Source organism: Gymnoscopelus braueri, assembly GCF_963280865.1.
Source record: "Gymnoscopelus braueri genome assembly, chromosome: 12".
NCBI classification, from domain to species: domain Eukaryota; kingdom Metazoa; phylum Chordata; class Actinopteri; order Myctophiformes; family Myctophidae; genus Gymnoscopelus; species Gymnoscopelus braueri.
In genome coordinates, this window is record NC_137614.1 from 5,421,395 (window position 1) to 5,440,219 (window position 18,825).

At 40.9% G+C, this 18,825-nt stretch overlaps 1 protein-coding gene and 1 pseudogene across 2 annotated transcripts; both read left to right on the forward strand.

Annotated features, from left to right (window-relative positions):
• Nucleotides 1-973: 973 nt before the first annotated feature.
• On the forward strand, nt 974-12,858 carry emilin3a (elastin microfibril interfacer 3a). Its single transcript, XM_080445221.1, has 10 exons — nt 974-1,510; nt 2,329-2,448; nt 3,526-4,121; nt 4,896-5,165; nt 6,273-6,408; nt 6,927-7,359; nt 8,530-8,862; nt 9,381-9,565; nt 10,259-10,461; nt 11,249-12,858. Exons 1-10 carry the CDS (start codon nt 1,362-1,364, stop codon nt 11,704-11,706), a joined length of 2,883 nt encoding a protein of 960 aa, XP_080301347.1. The 5' UTR covers nt 974-1,361; the 3' UTR covers nt 11,707-12,858.
• A 4,823-nt stretch (nt 12,859-17,681) lies between these two features.
• LOC308097436 (GTPase IMAP family member 9-like) lies at nt 17,682-18,408 on the forward strand (annotated as a pseudogene). Its single transcript has one exon. The product of its transcript is annotated as a GTPase IMAP family member 9-like (transcript).
• The last annotated feature ends 417 nt before the right edge of the window (nt 18,409-18,825 follow it).

The window sequence follows — 18,825 nt, forward strand, 5'->3', positions numbered from 1 at the left end:
CTAAGATTAGGCCTAATATATACATAGTTTCCTTAGCTGCTGTGTAATGAATTTGTGTATAGTAACAGTTGTCATTTCAGGGAAAAAAAACTATAGAGCGTGTCTCCCCCCCAAAAAGGTGAGACATTCAAAAGTGGAGAAACTAGGCATATATTAGGTGAATATGAGATTTAATGTGAACGTTAAGCTGTAGCAGTTGCCATCCCCATGGAACTCCAAATGAGCAGCAGTGCCCTGGAAAAAACAACAAAAACAACACTTTTAGACTGTTTTTGGGACAACTGTTCATGTGGAAAAATTATGATAATAAAAAGAAAAAATCACAGAGCACAGAAGCAACACACTCAGTATGATGGACAACATTTTGACTTATATCAAGCCCAGGTATAGCTGTATGACCAGTGTTGATTTCATCAACTAAAACTATGACGAAAAATTTAAAAAAAAAGAAGGACGAGTGGAGAAGAGATCCAGTAGAACTAAAAGACAAGTCATTTTATGTTTGGTTGCGCTCGGGTGTTGCGCTCTGAAAATAGCATAGCTTGTAGATCTGCTATTTTCAGTATGCAACCAAGTGTAAAATCAGCCATTATGATGCCATCAAGGCACCGCCAAAATACAGTTTAGTCGACTAAATCAACTGTAGATTTCGTCGACTATAATCTTATGATATTTAGTCGACTAAAACTAGACAAAAACTAAAACATTTCAGATGACTAAAATATGACTAAAACTAAATGGAACTTTATTCAAAAGACTATGACTAAAACGAAATCAAAATTTGCTGTCAAAATCAACACTGTGTATGACACAACTTCTATCAAAGACCCCCCCGTCCCCCCATCCCCCCCTAGTGCCACAGGGGTGTTACTTAGAGGAGGTGGCAGTGGGAGGGGATTATGCAGATGAGTGGGGACTCTATTAGTGCCACCCGCCGTCTCCCAAACTCACAGTGGACGCAGTTGTCACCCTCTCTGTCACCACACCACACCCTGCCCTGCACCAGCTCTCTGCTCAACACCCTGTCACCAGAACACAGCTTGTGCTGTCCTGCATTTTTTTCTGATTTCTGTTGAAATTCAGGAGTATTTTTTGTTTTTTGTGGGAGGTTTGTGGAAGGTTTTTGTGATATCATGTACCGGTCAGATACCTGACATCTCAGGGCATTTTCAGATCAAGTGGATGGTTCCGAATAGTCAGGTTATTTCAAGTTTTTTTTCCCCCCTCCACGATTTCACGACTGTTTCAAGGAGAAACTGGCCTTTGATGCAGGCCTACGGTGCTTGTATCTACCGTACTGTTTTCGAGCCTGTGTTCACTAGAGGTTGTGACGCCCAGCTGGTGGATAATATACTATCAGGATGCATTTTCTGATGGCTGCGAGTCACGTTGTTTTGGTGACACTTGTGGTGTCACTGGCTGAAGCCAAGTTCTACAGACCGGTCCAGTACAACCTCTACAAGTCTGGACCCAGTCAGCACCATGAGCCTGCACCCACCGCCAGACACAAGTAAGTTTATATCCATTACATTTTCCATTAAATAGAATAATCGAGAAGCATGTTTTTTATGGAGAATTAAAAAAATATATATTTTCTTTTCTTTTGCTATTAAAGGAATAGTTCACCCAAAAAAAAAAATATTTTCTATCAATTACGCACCCCATGAAGCCTAGAAGTCATGGAGATTGTTTAGTTTTTGACACATTCCTGAGCCAATAACTTGATGACCGGGTGTATTTCCGGTCAAGGGGTGCGTCCACACAAACGCGTCGAGTCACCGGAAGTTCCTTCCACTCCAATGATATGGATTTGATTTCCGTTTTTTCCCATATCATTGGAGGAGTGGATGGAACTTACGGTGACTCGACGCGTGTGTGTGGACGCACCTAAAGAGTATACTTTGAGTCTCCTACCGGATACATTAGCATCTTTCAGCCAGTTATCAAATTATTGGCTCAGGAATGCGACAAAAACAAAAAAAATCTTCATGAATTCATTGCTTCATGGGGTGTGCAATTGAGTACTTTTTTGGGTGAACTACTCCTTTAACAAATCGACCTGAAAAATCTAACAAATTATAAATGACTAAATTGATCTGACTATTTTATTTTACATTTAAGTTTATACTTAATCTTGCGATCTACAAGCTCACAATGCGTCACAATGCAAAACATTGTGAGCTTGTAGATCAGCTATTTTATTAATAATGGATTATTCTTTAGAATTGGTTAAACCGATTATAGTTCAATTAACTGTTGCACACCTACAAGTGTTTTCTTACTTTGTTTTGTCTCTGAAATGTAAAACATCTCTCCTCTCCTCTATAGGAACCACTGTGCCTATGTGGTTGAGAAGACAGTGACCTTCACCGTCCAGGCGGGGGCAGCACCTGTAGTGAAGGCAGAGTACAACAAGTGTGCCTGGGGGAAGAAGTGTCCAGCTCTCCAGTGAGTCAGACACATTTCATCAAATCATCATATTATCTGAAAAAAGCATTCCTTGTTATTTACATCCACCATAGGATTTGTTTTGACAACTCCAATTTCCTTAAAGTACCAAAAGTAGAAGGTACTCATTATGCAGATTGTCTGTTTTCAAATGTATAAAATGTATAGAAATCCTGTGAAAATAGCAGATCTGATTGATGAAGTGGTTAGTTTTCTACTAATCAAAATCTACAAAGTAACTAGTAACTAAAGTTTTCAAATAATTGTAGTAGAGTAAAAGTACAATATTTGCCTCCGAGATGTAGTGGAGTAGAAGTAAAAGTACTGAAAATTGGAAATACTCCAGTAAAGTAAAAAATACCTCCAAATTGTACTTAAGTATAGTACTTGAGTAAATATACTTAGTTACTTTACACCACTGACTTTAACCACATATACTTGTCATGTGAAATTCAAACATTGAAGTGTCATTTTATTGAAATGAACCTGGGTAGATTTCTAACTGTTTGTCCTCTTTTACATCCAAGATGAGAAAAAGAGGCTATTCATATTTCATATATTTCTTTATACTGACCTTTTCCCTGATCACATTCTGCTACCAGTGCCATTTGAACAAAATACACTTTACTGGACTGTAAATATAAAAGCAATGCAGTGCATGCATGTGAGAACAGGCTGAGGAGAGGCAGACATGTTTTTGGTTTTGTCCACAGCACAGATGAGTGGCTTACATTTGGCTACACAGCCAACAAAACACTGTACAAATGTACTTTCACTCAAGTGCATTTTGAATTCCTAACAGAGTACTTCTACATTACAGTATTGATAATTTTACTTGAGTAAAACATTTGAGTACTTTTTCCACCACTGGTATTTTCATAGATATTTTCAATCATGGCCCCTTTGAAAATAGTTTGGACACCCCTGCCTGCTCTGTTCTACACTAAATCTAAAGCAAGAAAATAGCCGATCTACAAGCTCAGAACGCATCGCATAGGTGAATGCTTGACCCCAGAACAGGGTTGCTATAGGCCAGGGTTCATGTGGTTAATGCCTTTGTTTCATTAATTCCATCAGGTATCGTCTGATGTACAAGCCCATGTACAAGGTGGCACATAAAAGCGTGACCGAGTTGGAGTGGCGTTGCTGCCCCGGTTACTCTGGTTACGGCTGCATGGAGGGACATTACCAGCACAGCATGAAGGCCCTGCCACCGTTCAAAGGCCCTCAGCAGCACTTCAAGGGGCCTCAGTTTAAGGGCCCACCCATGAAAGGTCCCGTGTACAAGGGCCCACCCATGAAAGGTCCCGTGTACAAGGGCCCGCCTGTTCTTCAGCACAACATGAAGTCTAGTCCGTGGAGTGGAAACCGTGGAGCTCACACCGGTCCCATCCTGGGCTCTTCTTACCCCGGTCGTCACTTTGGGCCTCATGTACCCTCCTCCTCCTCGTACCCAGACAGCCGGTTTGAACCCTACCCGTCTGAGCCAGAGCCCCTGCCAGAACACCAGGACCCAAATGAGCACCACCACCACCTCCACACCCAGCACGAGGAGGTGCACGAGCACGAGCAAGTTCACGAGCACATGCCTGAGCATCATGGTGGTGGCGGTGAGCCCGAAGAGCACGTTCCACAGGAAACAGCTCCCCCTGCTGGTGGTGAAGACATTGAAGGTATAATACTGTAGTGTAGATCAATGGTTCTCAAACGCTAAAATGTCAAGGTCTCCACCTTAACTCTGACTGTATACAAATGGAACCAAATGACAAAATAAAAAAGATTTTTCATAAGAAATTGTGAAATGGTCCATTCATGATGAGTAACTATATTTTGATGCCAATACATTTGTACTTTTACTCAAGTAAAATTTGGAATACAGGCCTTTTACTAGTAACAGACAGTGGTGGAAAAAGTATGTTTTTTACTTAAGTAAAAGTATCAATACTGCAATATAGAGATACTCTGTTACAAGTAAAAGTCCAGAATAAAAAATTTACTTGCGTAAAAGTACAAAAGTATTGGCATAAAAATGTACTTAAAGTACCAAAAGTAAAAGTACTAATTATGCAGAATGTCCCATTTCAAGTTTTCAAATCTATAAAAATATTTTGAAAATAGCCGAGATGTATATAGGACTGAAGTGGTTAATGTATGTTTTGTAATAATAATAAAAATCTACAAAGTAACTAGTAACTAAAGTTTTAAAATAAATGTACTGGAGTAAAAGTACAATGTTTGGATCCGAGAGTAGAAGTAAAAGTATTAGAAATTGGAAATAATAAATACCTCAAAATTGTACTTAAGTAAATGTACTTAGTTACTTTCCACCACTGGTAACAGAGAGTATTTCTAGTGTACATTGTGATATTGATACTTTTACTCAAGCAAAAGGCTTAGTTTCTCAATAAGCCTCAGTGAGTAATTCCTCCATCATCTCCTGTCTTCAGGTCAGGCTGTCGACAGCGAGACGGACGAGCGACTGGGTCGCATGGAGGAGGACGTGAGGCGTCTCAACCTGGGGCTGGAGACCCTGAGGGGGACCGTCGACGGCCTGGAGGACGGCCTGAGGGCCTCGCTCCGAGAGGACGCCAACAGGATGCTGTCCGCCCTGCTCTCTGCTGCCCCTGGTGGTCCGCTGATGGCTGCCCCTGCGGTGGGATTCGGGCACATTCCCGGGGGGGAGATCCCAGAGGGAGACATGGACGCAAGACCGGCAGGTAAGGATGTGGGATGTCACGGTCCATGACCTTTTAGATCAGTGGTTCTCAACCTGTGGGTCGGGACCCCCATAGGGGGCCCTAACATGATTTTAGGGGGGTCCCCAGATGACAGTAAAGTGACATATTTAATATTAAAAGTAATCAACAAACTATTCTATAAAAATGGTCAAACGTCAAATAGTATAAGAGAGAGGCACACATTGTGAAAATAACCGATCTTCAAATAGCCGATCAACGCGAGGCGTTGTGAGCTTGTACTGTAGATCTGCTATTTTCACAATATTTATCTGTGGAACTGAGTCAAACAAAATGTAATGCCTCAACTCCTACAATTCCAAGTGCTTATCAGGGTCTGGTGTCCCCGGTTCAATTATGATTATTTTGGGGGGGTCACAGCCTGAAAAGGTTGAGAACCACTGCTTTTAGATAAGGTTTAATTTTAGGTCTGCAATTTTGGATTATTGTCTCCGGAAGGCCGGAGTCTTATGTTTTCGGTCCTGTGAGTCTGTCCGTCCATCAGTGATTATGTCCGTGAACAGCTCATCTCGGGCACCGCCGGTCCGATTCCCTTGAAACTTTACATGAACATTTCCCACCATGCCAAGGAAGAACTGCCGTCCCCAATTTTTCAAATTGCCCTCAACAGTCCACTTCACATTTTGCCCTACAACTGAGGCAGATATGTCAAACAAGTTCATTATACAAAAAAATTACCAACAATGACCACTACCCATAATCCAAATAAATAATGTACTATGGCCAAAACAGGCCATATCCTTTAATAATTCTATACTTAAAAAAACTTTTTTCATATCAAGGACCACCCAAAATGATATATATTTGTCTGCGGACCCCCATCTCAAAATATGTTGTTCCAGGGACCCCCAGAAGCAAAGATTTGAGTTAAACATTGGCACACATTTTCGCAAATTATTTTCTCAAAATTAGCAGATCTACAGTACAAGCACTCTGTGCCGCGCTATGAGCTTGTATATCTGCTATTTTTGAATAGCCAAATAAATCTAAAGTGACACAGATGCGTTCCCAGATTGAATGGGTTAAGAAAAAAACACCAAAAGTTAAACGCTGTCCTAATTGCTGCAGGTCTGTTGGCGGGGGGTCTGCCTGGCCTGGGGGAGCTGAACGGCAGACTGGACAGTCTCAGGTCAGAGCTGCTGGCCAAGGCTGCTGAGCTGCAGGAGCTGAGAGCCACGGTGATGGGCCACGACGGAGCCCTGAGGTCAGTTACAACTTACAACATTATTATTATTATTATTATTATTATTATTATTATTATTATTATTAGAAAACATACAGTAACCTATTTAGCCCTATTTTATACTTTGTCTATTCCAAATTAGCCGATCAACAGGCTCACATGTGACGCGTTGTGTCGATGTGCTAGTTAGCTCACCCCCAAAATTCTATCGATTAGTCCCCCCATGGACACTTGAATTCATGGATATTGTTTTGTTTTTGTCGCATTCCTAAGCCAATAATTTGATGAGCGGCAGCGGTTCCGGTAGGAGACACAAAGAGTCTCCTTTGTGTCTCCTACCGGAACCGCTGCCTACCGGTCCGCTGGTTATCAAATTATTGGCTTAGGAATGCGACAAAAAATATTTATATATCCATGAATTCCATGGGGTGACTAATCGACAGAAAAATAGTAATATTTTGGGTGAACTATCCCTTTAAGTAAAACATTTGAGTTCTTCTTCCATCACTGGCTAAAACGTCTATATTGTGAATTTGCAGCCGGCTGTCTGGATCGGGGGGTTCTGCCAGCACGGCGGCATCCCTCCTCCTCGGGGAGGACGCCCAGAAGGCCATGGAGACGCTGGTGGACGCCAAGATGAGCCAGGCCCGGGCGGAGATCCTGGGCGGGTTCGAGAGGCGCGTGGAGAGCGCCGAGGAGCGCTGCGAGGAGAAGGCGGGGGAGGTGCGTCGCCAGTGTCAGAGGGAGCGAGGCGAGGGGCGGGAGCAGATGGAGGAGGCGCTGAGCGCCGGCACCTCCCACCTGAGTAAGGACCTGGCCAGCATGCAGGCCCAGATCCACGGCATGGAGTCGGCGGAGAGCTGCTGTGACAGGACGTCCGGTCTGGACGAGAGGCTGGGTCTGCTGGAGCAGTCCGTGTCTGGACTCAACCAGTCCCAGCAGCACCTGAGAGCCGAGCTGGGAGGACACAAGGTATAGTGATGATGTTACACACCTTATTCCAACCATTCCACAGACGTTGGTGCTTCTCAAACTTTTACATGTCTTGTCAAGGACCCCCGAATTAACATGTATTTTTTGGCCACGGAACCCCATCTGAAAATATCTAGTGTGAGGTACCCCAGGTTGAGAAGATGTTTTTTTTGTTAAGAAAAGGCAAAACTATTCAAAAATGTCCAAACTTTTTCAAGACTTTTCAAAAATAGCAGATGTACAAGCTCGCAGCTGTGAGCTTGTACATCTGCTATTTTTGAATAGCCAACATACAAATGGATAAAGTGGTTAAAAATTATTGTGATGCTACGTTATGTACTTTTGCTGGGGACCCCTGGAACCATCTCCAAGGACCCCTGGGGGTTCCGGGACCCCCCCTTTCAGAACCAAAGTGTTACACACTTTTTCCACCAGAGGGAGCAACACACACATTGTAACCTTGCTTGAGTCCAAAGCTGCATGAATGGGAAAGGACTCGTTTTAATACTGCACTCAATTAGCTCCATTGTTAACTTCAAGTCCGATTATGCACAAATATATGATCACTGTCGGACAGTGTTGGAAAGTAACTAAAGTAATATGTAACTTAAAGTAATATTATTACTTTTTTCCAGTAACTAGTAAAGTAACAAATTACTTTTGGCAGGGAGTAATAAGTAAAGTAACTATATTACTTTTTAAACAAGTAATATGTAATAAGTAATATATTACTATGTTTTAGTAACTTTTCCAACACTGCTGTGTCGGATGAAAACCTTGTATGTCCAAAAGTGTTACTTTTTGAGAAATGGAAAAAAGGAACCTGTGTTCCAAAGGATCCAATGTAGTTATTATTTAGTCACACAAGCAGCTGTAAATACTTTTCATTGCTTCAATATTTATAAAACCCACACACACATTTAGCCACTTTCACTTCCACTTAAAACATTTAGAAAAAATAGCAAAAATAGCCGATCTACAAGCTCACAACGCATCGCAAAGTGACGCGTTGTGAGATTATAGATCGGCAGTGGTTTCCACTTTTGTGTGACACTGTATGACAAAGTAGGGCGTTCGTTTACAAAAAAAAAGGAAACGTAGAAAGTTGGAAAATGGAGATACAAGTCATTTATATGGACGTTTTATCAATAAAAACTTCAATCAATGAAGGATCACATGGAGGGCATGGTGGCCGGCAGGCTGGAGTACCTGGAGGCCAAGCTCAACCTGACAGAAACTGGAGACTCTGGCGCCCCTGGAGGCCTGGAGGCCCATCTGGACCGCAAGCTGAGGGCCGTGGAGGGCCGTCTGCTGTTGGTGGTGGAGGAGCTGGTGGGGAACAACACCACGGACCCCGGGGCCATGCTGGAGGGCCACGCCGTGCTGCCCACCGACCTGGAGACCCTGAGGGGCCGACTGGAGATGGACGTGGACCGGGTCCAGAAACACCTGAACGACCTGGAGCTACGCTGCCTGACGCACTCTCCTTCTTCTGACGTCCAGGTAAGGTTTATAGTTAAATAAAACTCATTACATTTAAATAGAATCTTTCTGATGTCCAGGTAAGCTTTATAGTTAAATCAAACTCATTACATTTAACTAGAATCTTTCTGATGTCCAGGCAAGGTTTATAGTTAAATAAAACTAACCAAATCACTCAAACTAGAATTGAAGGTAAATCTTTTTTCTTCTAAAAACGAGGCTAGAATCTAAACTAAAATCATTGAGAAAGTGTCAATTTATTCCAAACACAAGCCTAGTATTTTTGTTGTATGTGAAATCTATCTTCAATTTGTTTAACTGTGCCAATTTTAACTGAGTATGTTATTTAATCTTTTGCAAATATGTTTTCTTCTTACACAATACCTTTTATGTATTTTTTTTATCTCATCCCAAAGAATACCCCATATTCTGATACAAAAAAACAAATACTAACACTAACTATAAAAACTAAACATAAATTGATATTGATATATAAAGAAAAGTTGTAACCTATAATAACCTTGTCGTGTCCACTCCAGGCGGATGTGGGCGTCTCCGGCGAGGTCGATGAGAACGCCAAGATGGCGCTAGAGGCCCAGGGCCAGCGTCTGGACCGCCTCAACGCCACGCTGCAGGGCCTGCTGACCCACCGGGCCCCCAGGGGCCAACCGGAGGGAGAGGAGGAGAAGAGCCCCTCCGTCCAGGGAGAGCTCAGCATCCTCAGGTCAGTACTCCCTATTTTTTGCTCGAGTGAAAGTAGCAATATACCACAATGTAGAGATAGGCTTGTTTCAGGTAAAAGGTCTGTGTTCATATTTGGTTGAGTAAAAGTACAACATTGTATTGTCAAATATATCGTTGTTGTCGGGCAGAAACCTCTTATCTCCATATTTTTTTGTTCATTGTAAAGTACTTGATCATACTACAGCGTCACAGAAAAGCATTGTAGATCTGCTACCTTTGCTATTTTTTTTATTTGAATCCTGAAAAAGTTACAGTTTTGGACATATGAGGTTTCCAGATGATATAATTATGTCAAATATAAAGTACCAATACAACTCATTATGCAGAATGTGCGTTTTTTTGTTTTTGTACATTTTCAAAATCTGTCAAAATTGAATTTTCTACCAGCTCACAACCCGCGCTGCAGCGTGTTGTGAGCTTGTAGATCTGCTACTTTTGAACAGAGGATATAACAGGGCTTAATTGGTTTGTTTTGTAATAATCCTATATTAAAATTGCCTAGTAATCTACAGTAAATATACAAAGTAACTAGTAACTAAAGTCTTTCAAATTATGTAGCGGAAGAGAAGCATAAAGCATCGGGAAATTGTCGTACTCAAGTAAAGTAAAAAAGTACCTCAAATCTAGTCAAGTACTATACTCGAGTAAATGTACTTTCCACCACTGCCCACAGGTTCAACATCCAGAGCTTCAACGACAGCCTGACGGGACTCACGGACTCGGTGGGGACGGTGGCTCAACATATGGAGCAGGTGAACAGCACCTGGACGGAGAGAGAGGGCCGCCTGGCCCACCAGATGAGGGGCGTGGTCCAACTGGTGGGACGCCAGGCGTCCATGCTGGGGGCCGGGGACCGCAGGTTGACCCGCCTGAAAGGTACGACAACATAAAGATTATTATCATTATTTTTATTTCGCTTTTTATGTTGTAGATTTGGCTATTTTAACTACTTTTGTGTGACACACTTTTACTATTAAAGGCATTGATTTATGAAAAAAACTATAAAAAGTTGAAATATGGAGAAAGGCCAAATGCCAGGGCAGTAAGGCCATCCAATAAAACACGATTTTAGTCAATTGAAATAATTAATTGAATTTAAGGGTTAAGGATGTTTTAAGGGTTTTAAATGTTATACGTCGACTATCTGCAATGAAATAAATATTGGTAAAGTCACTGGATTGGTTTAAAGAAGGGGACTGGAGTTAAGAATTCAGAATCTCAACCAAAGACACTGCAGCTGGTGTCTACATATTGACAAGAAAGAGACAATGGTGTCTACATATTGACAAGATAGAGACACTGGTGTCTATATATTGACAAGATAGAGACACTGGTGTCTACATGACAAGAAAGAGACACTGGTGTCTACATGACAGGAAAGAGACACTGGTGTCTACATGACAAGAAAGAGACAGAGGAGAAAGTGGTACAGTCAGCTGGGGCAATAAGGCCACTGTGGCCACAGGGCATGCCATTTTTTTGAGGGGCACAAGGCCAAACTGAGGGCAAACGACGGCCATGGCCTTCGTGGCCTCCTTGAAATTCCTGCACTATACACATATCGCTGTTAAAATGTTACACCCACTAATTAATGTTTTTTTTCCTTCACGTTATTTGAATATTTGAAATTAATATGTTTCCCCTTCACTTTTTTTTAAAAAAGCCGAGCTGGCGGGGATGAAGAGGAGGCTGGCCGGGGAGATGCAGGGCTGTCGGACCACCGCCCTGGGGGTCCGCAGGGAGGTGGAGGAGGTGGGGGGACGGGTGTCCAGCGTGGAGGTCCAGTGCAAGGGTCTGAAGGACATGGAGGCCGACCTGGAGAGGATCCGCGTGGAGCTGGAGGGCCAGGCGGACGCGCTGCTGTCCCAGGTCAACGGGACGCTGTCCAGCCACGCTCAGCAGCTCTCTGAGCTGAGGGACGGGCTCCTGAACTGTACCAACGGTACCATCATCAGGCCAGAACCAGAGGAGCCCACCCAGCAGCTCTCTGAGCTGAGGAACGGACTCCTGGACTCTAACGGTACCCTCATCAGGCCAGAACCAGAAGAGCCCACCCAGCAGCACCACGCCGTGCCCCCTCCTCCGGGGGAGACAAGAGGAGACACTTTTACCCTGATTTAAACTGTTCTGTTTCCCTGCTTGGACCATCTATATGGAGAAGAATCTGTTGGTTGGAAGAAGTACTGTAGAGTGTAGTGTAGGTTTTTTTTTACTTAAGGAAGAGAAGCCAATACCACAATGTAGAAATACTCGGTCTTTCCACCACTGTGAAGTAATAGAATACACAACAGGTACATATGAGAATATATTTATAACATACAATGCTGTAAGGTTTAGAACCAGCACTGAAATGACAATGATTTACTTTACTAGTATTATTTAGATTATTGCACACAGCTGGCAGCCCTGATAGAATCTGTCATCATGGGACCCCCCGCTGACCATGCAGTGGGGGTCTTTGAAGGAGTTCCAATGGGTCTCCATGCAGCCAAATGACTGAAAGTTCATCTTCACCATAATAGGCTCTATAGACAGCAGCCATTATTGTAAAGAAATTGGGCCTCTTCCTTACTTCCTTCACAGGTCTTACCAATTATACTAATGAAGGCTCTATTCCATTTAGTGTATAGCACAGAGGTTTTCAAGGACCCCCATAACTCTGAGAGTGTACAAATGGAACCAAATGGACCCGTAAGTCCATGTGTACACTCTCAGAATTACACACCCGTAAGGGGTCCATTTGGAACCCCCTCAAGGAACCATGAGGGGTCCCTGGACCACACTTTGAGACCCACTGGTGTAGCAGAGTGTTTCTAGTGAGCCAACATGTTTGACCAGTATGGAACAGAGCCTCAATTAGTATAATAATAGTAAGACCTGAAGAAGGAAGTAAGAAAGAGGCCCAATTTCTTAACAATATGGCTGCTGTGCATAGAGCCTAGCACACAGCAGAGTCAGCAAAACTGTAGAGCTCAAGACCCTGGTGATACACAGGAGGGAGAGGAGGACAACGATCCAGGAGTCCTGAGTTGGTGTCGACTATTCTGCTCTCTCGCATTGCATAGCATCACATCGTATCGCATTATTACATGTATAAGTAAATGTACAACTACAGAATGTACAAGAATGTCTAGAGAGCCTCTCTGTTATCTCTATACTTCCTACATTACAGATAGACAGTCAAGGAATTGTCGACCAAATGACATCAAATAATTCAATAATCAATATTAGAGTAGGCTACCCAATAATCCCCCCCCCCCCCCACCCCCACCCCCACCCCCAATTTAGTCGTTATGCCACTGAGCCACTGCCGCCCCGTTCAACATGCCAAACAGTGGTGGAAAAAGTACTCAAATGTTTTACTTAAGTAAAAGTATCAATACTGCAATGTAGAAGTACTCTGTTACAGGTAAAAGTCCGGAATTCAAAATTTACTTGAGTAAAAGTGCAAAAGTATTGGTATCAAAATGTACTTAAAGTACCAAAAGTAAAAGTACTAAAATGTTTGAAAATAGCTCACAGCGCGTCGCATGAGCTTGTAGATCTGCAATTTTCAAATAGCCTAGGTATAAAATAGGGCTAAAGTGGTTAATGTATGTTTTATAATGTAATAATTTATATCTGCAAAGTAACTAGTAACTAAAGTTTTCAAATAATTGTAGTGGAGTAAAAGTACAAATTTTGCCTGAGATGTAGTGGAGTAGCCTGGTAAACCCTCCCTCCGGAAATCTCAAAATGGAAATGAGATTTCCGGAGGGAGGGTTTACCAGGCTATAGTGGAGTAGAGTACAATTGGAAATGCTCCAGTAAAGTAAAAGTACCTCAAAACTGTACTTAAGTACTAGTACTTGAGTAAATGTCCTTAGTTACTTTATACCAGTGGTGACAAAGATCACCTTACCTGCCCGGATTCCATCCCACGAACAACACGGCCACTTGTGTTCATATAGACGCTTTCTATTCTCACGCCTAGCCTCCACGGTGTGCCACCCGAGCACCATGAGATCCAATCACATCTAACTATTATTGTCAACTAGTCTAACAATAATACAAATGTTCTTATAGACTGGGAGTCGACCAGAGATAAACATCTTGTCAAATGGGGCTCCATGTCAATTTGAAAGAAATTGAGAATCACTGCATTAGTAGACCAAGTAGAAGCCAGCTCCCACTGCACTCATAACAGCCTAATAATAATAATAATAATAATAACAACAACAACAACAACAACAACAACAACAACAACAAACTCCTTTTTCTTTTACCATAACATGGACGCAGTGTACTGAGCTTAGTTTAAATGGACATCTGTCTGAGGAACAGACATCAGCACCATCTATTGTTAGGCTTCATTTATACTTGGTCGTGCAGCATAAAGTAGGCTTATTAATTAGCCTTAAAGTGTAAAAACTGTATGAGTTGTGCTTAGCAAAATGTTTACATGTTTAGTTTTTATGTACTGATTTTGTTTTTGTTGCACATAGCAAATGTGTAAAATAGCAGTGTCCAAGATACCGTTGTTGTTTTTTGTTACTGTTTCCGTCAAATAAACGTGTGTATTTCTAAATATTTTTTAAATAATGCCATCATCACATGTATAGTTCTGTTTTAAATTGATATTCAAATAAAGCAGTTTCTTTACCAGCCATCATTGCTGTTGGGGGAAACCTTGTATGTCCAAAAAGAAAACAGGTGATCTATAAGCTCACACTTTCACACATTTTGTGTGACACTCTTGTATGATGAAGTAGGGCATTGATTTACGAAAAACAAACTTACAAAGTTGAAATATATAGGAGCTTTCTGCTATGATGATTGGCTCACATTAAAACCAGGTGAAACATATGACAAACATAACAGTGGGAAACCACAAGAGAGCAGTAGAGATTCACAGAGGATTAATGGTGTGTCATTTCCCCCCAAAATGTCTGTCATGGCCCTGATGTATGGAGTTACATTTGTGTCTTTATTAACCAAACAAAAGAAAAACATTTGAGAGAGAAAAAATACTGATGTAATCAAAAATCAGTTGAAGCGTGAATCTCGCATAACACTCTCAATGTCTGAACAGAGTGGTGAATCAGAATCAGCTTTATTTCACACCACAGGTTTACAGAAGTAAAAATAGCTCTGTGCATAGCTCCCATTGTATCGTTATTTCCATAGAAAAAAAAGAAAGGGAAGAAGGGGGGGGGGGGGGTGCGTAAGGGGGAAAGTAGGCCTACTCAGATTTATTTTTTACTTATATATACTTACTTACAAGTAAAAGTCCTTCATTCAAAATTTCAACTAAGTATAATTATGTACAAAAGTATTGGCATGAAGATGCAAAATTGACGTACCAAAGTAAAAGTACTCAATTATTTTTCAAATTTGTCAAGCGTTTTTTATTTTATTTTTTATAGCAGATCTACAAGCGTTGATGCAACACATGAGTAGACAAAGTATAAAATAGGGTTTCATTGGTTAATGTACAGTAGCTAACTAGTAGCCTACTGCAGTTTTCAAATCATTGTAGTGGAGTTAAAAGTACAATATTTGTCTCTCAAATGTAGTGGAGTATAAGGTATCGAACAATTTACATACTCAAGTAAAATAGATAAACTAAGTAGTACTTGAGAGTGTGTTGAGGACTGAACGATGTCTGTTATGTAATAACCCATTCATTAACACATCTCAGTTTTACAGAGAAGGAATACCTATCTATGAATTACAGGAGTTTCTGTCCGTTCAACTTCATTAGTTTTTTGTAGGTGGGAGGAGCAGGAGCAGAGCATGAGCAGTACCATTCAGTGGTGGAAAGAGTACTCAATTTATTTTTACTTAAGTAAAAGTATCAATACTGAAATGTAGAAATACTCTGTTACAAGTGAAAGTCCAGAATTAAAATTTTACTTGAGTAAAAGCACAAAAGTATTGGTATCAAAATGTACTTAAAGTACCAAAAGTAGAAAGTACACATTATGCAGAAGGTCCCATTTCACAAGTTTTCAAATGTATAAAAATCTTTTGAAAATAGCAGATCTACAAGCTCACCTTGTAGATGTATATAGGGCTGAAGTGGTTAATGTATGTTTTGTAACAATAATATAAATCTACAAAGTAACTAGTAACTAAAGTTTTCAAATAATTGTAGTGGAGTAAAAGTACTATATTTGCCTCTGAGATGTAGTGGAGTAGAATAAAAGTTGGAAAATTGGAAATAATCCAGTAAAGTAAAATAAAACTCAAAATTGTACTTAAGTACATGGAGTACTTGAGTAAATGTACTTAATTACTTCACCCCACTGACAACTAGGCTCCCCCCATCAAAGGAATTACAGAGTGTAAGCTATAAAATGACAGGGAGACACCCAGAGACCTGTCAGTGAGCTGGTCCTTGATGATGAAGCTTCATAGACTGTCTTCAACTCCCTCTGTCTAGGATTGCAATATTGAAGCAGGTAAGACACTGAGACACCGCTTGTCTTTTAGTGACATGTACTGTAGCTGGGAAAGACTTAACCTCTTTAAATGATGTTAATGTCAGCATTCATTCAATTGTCAGCAGCTGACATTTTTGTCAAGTCATTTTCCAAATGAAAATGTAAAGACAATAGACACCTGCACACAGGGGTGTAATGTAACTAAGTACATTTACTTAAGTACTGTACTTAAGTACACTTTTGAGGATTATTTTCTTTACTGGAGAATTTTCAATTTTCAGTACTTTTACTTCAACGCCACTACATCTCAGAGGCAAATATCGTACTTTTATTCCACTACAATTATTTGAAAACTTTAGCTACTAGTTACTTTTCAGATATAAAAGTAATTTATATATTATAAAACATACATGAACCACTGTAGCCCTATGTTTTACATTTCAAAATAGCAGATCTACAGTACAAGCTCACAAAGCGTTGCATCACGACATGTTGTGAGCTTACAGATCTGCTATTTTCAAACATTTTTACTTTTAACACTTTTACTTTTGGTACTTTAAGTACATTTTGATAACAATACTTTTGTACTTTTACTCAATTTTTTTTTAAATTCTGGACTTTTACTTGTAACAGAGTACTTTGACATTGCAGTATTGATACTTTTACTTAAGTAAAACATTTTAGTATTTGTTCCACCACTGCCTGCACACTGTCATCACTTGCTCAATACTAATTAAAGTGTTATAAATATATGCAATGTTTTTTGTCAAAGACCTTCCTCAGGCATCCCAGAGACGTATCAGTGAGCTGGTCCTTGTTGAAGGAGCTTCATAGACCGTCTTTATACTTCCTCTGTGTCTCCAGAACTACATCAGGATTTCAATATTGAAGCAGGTAAGACACACTGCACACATTGATCTGAGAGTGTGGGCCACCATGGAAACAAGCCCTGGGCTTTTTTGTGTTTATTAAAAAAAAAACTGATATATCTTGTCTTTTAGTGACATGTAGATGGAAAGTCTGTGACCTCTTTAATTGATTGTTAGTTTATTTATTACGGTCCATTTAACAAACATGAACACATACAGTGCCAAGCAATCATTCAGTGGTCAGCAGCTGACATTTTGTTTAGTCATTTTCCAAATAAATTGTATATTTGACTGTGAAATTGTTGACAAATCTTGTCATTTCTCTGTCCACTAAATAATTATATTACCAATAAATTGACTAAATAAAAGGTTTGCTTACTAAGTTACAAGTTACATCCATGTATAAATTGAAATTACCAAATCGTTTTTGTACACACATTGCTTTTTTGTAGAGGAATAAAAATCAATATCCTACAGACTGGGGACAAATCCAGACTAATAGGTGTGTGAAGGAGGTGTCTACGTTATCTCGAAAGGAACATGATTGTCCATTCCAATCAATTAACCCTCTACCTTTGTGGTACAAATTACTATGCTATAATTATGTCCATTTTCAATGCAAGGTGGAAGTAGCTACGTGTGTCTTCTTATGCAGTATTGTTATAATAATACTCCTGTTCTTTCTCTCTTCTCTCTCTAAGAAAGTAAGAAACAACCTCAAGACAGACACTGAGTGCAGACTTAAGCACAGGTGAATATTTATCTTGGCATAGTGCCATTAAAGCATGTTTTGGGAAACTAAATGTCTATAATCCATAACCATGTCATTTTAAATCCACCAGCTAATCTAATAAAGGATGAGAAACTTCGGATTGTGCTGGTTGGGAAAACTGGAGCTGGAAAGAGCGCCACTCGAAACACCATCCTGGGTCGTAATGCTTTTGAATCCATGTTGTCATTTGAATCACTGACAGAGAAATGTGAAAAGGCCATAGGTGTAGTGGATGGTAGAAAGGTTTCTGTTATTGACACACCAGGTTTGTTTGACACTAGGTTGACCATAGAACAAACCCTTACGGAGATCAAACAGTGTATTTGTTTTGCTGCTCCTGGTCCCCATGTGTTCCTGATTGTGATCAAACTGGGAAGTTCACAGAAGAGGAGCAGAACACGTGAAAATGATTCAGGGGTGCATTTGGCCAAAGTCAAATAAATACACCATGATTCTGTTCACTCATGGTGACAAGCTTAAAGATCTAGCAGTTGAAGAAATGTTGAAAAGTAGTGACAAATTACAAATTTGATCAGCAATTGTAAAGATCGCTATCATGTCCTTCAACAACAACGAAACCACAGACAGATCTCAGGTCACTGAGCTGCTGAAGAAAATTGAGTCGATGGTGGAGGACAATGGAGGAAGCCACTACACCAATGACATGTTCCAAGAAGCAGAGATAGTAATCGAGGAAGAGAAACACAGAATTCTTGAACGAATGAAGAGCAGACACAAAAAGAGGAGGAAGATCTGAAAACAAAATATGAGGGAGATGAGCTAGAAAAAATAATTACAATGATGCTAGAACAACGTGAACAAGAAGCAAGAGAGAAAGCTGAGAGAAGTAATACATTCTTGACTTTTGTACTTGACACTGTTAAAGTTACTGCTGGACTGGTGTTCTTCCCCGTGTTCTAGCAGCAGGTGTCACAGCAGGTGTAGTTGTAAGGTACAGCAAAGGCTATAAAAGCAGTTGCAGAGATGGTTATGCCAGACCCACATGGAGGGTCTGGTGTCGGAGCTCCAGTAGACCCACATGGAGGGTCTGGTGTCGGAGCTCCAGTAGACCCACATGGAGGGTCTGGTGACGGAGCTCCAGTAGACCCACATGGAGGGTTCTGGTGTCGGAGCTCCAGTAGACCCTCATGGAGGGTCTGCTGTCGGAGCTCCG

Excerpts from the sequence above, each read along its gene's own strand:
- emilin3a (XM_080445221.1), top strand. The coding sequence starts at position 1,362 with ATGCATTTTCTGATGGCTGCGAGTCACGTTGTTTTGGTGACACTTGTG. Across the intron at positions 1,511-2,328 it reads GCACCCACCGCCAGACACAA|GAACCACTGTGCCTATGTGG; the intron begins GTAAGTTTATAT and ends TCTCCTCTATAG. Across the intron at positions 4,122-4,895 it reads TGGTGGTGAAGACATTGAAG|GTCAGGCTGTCGACAGCGAG; the intron begins GTATAATACTGT and ends TCCTGTCTTCAG.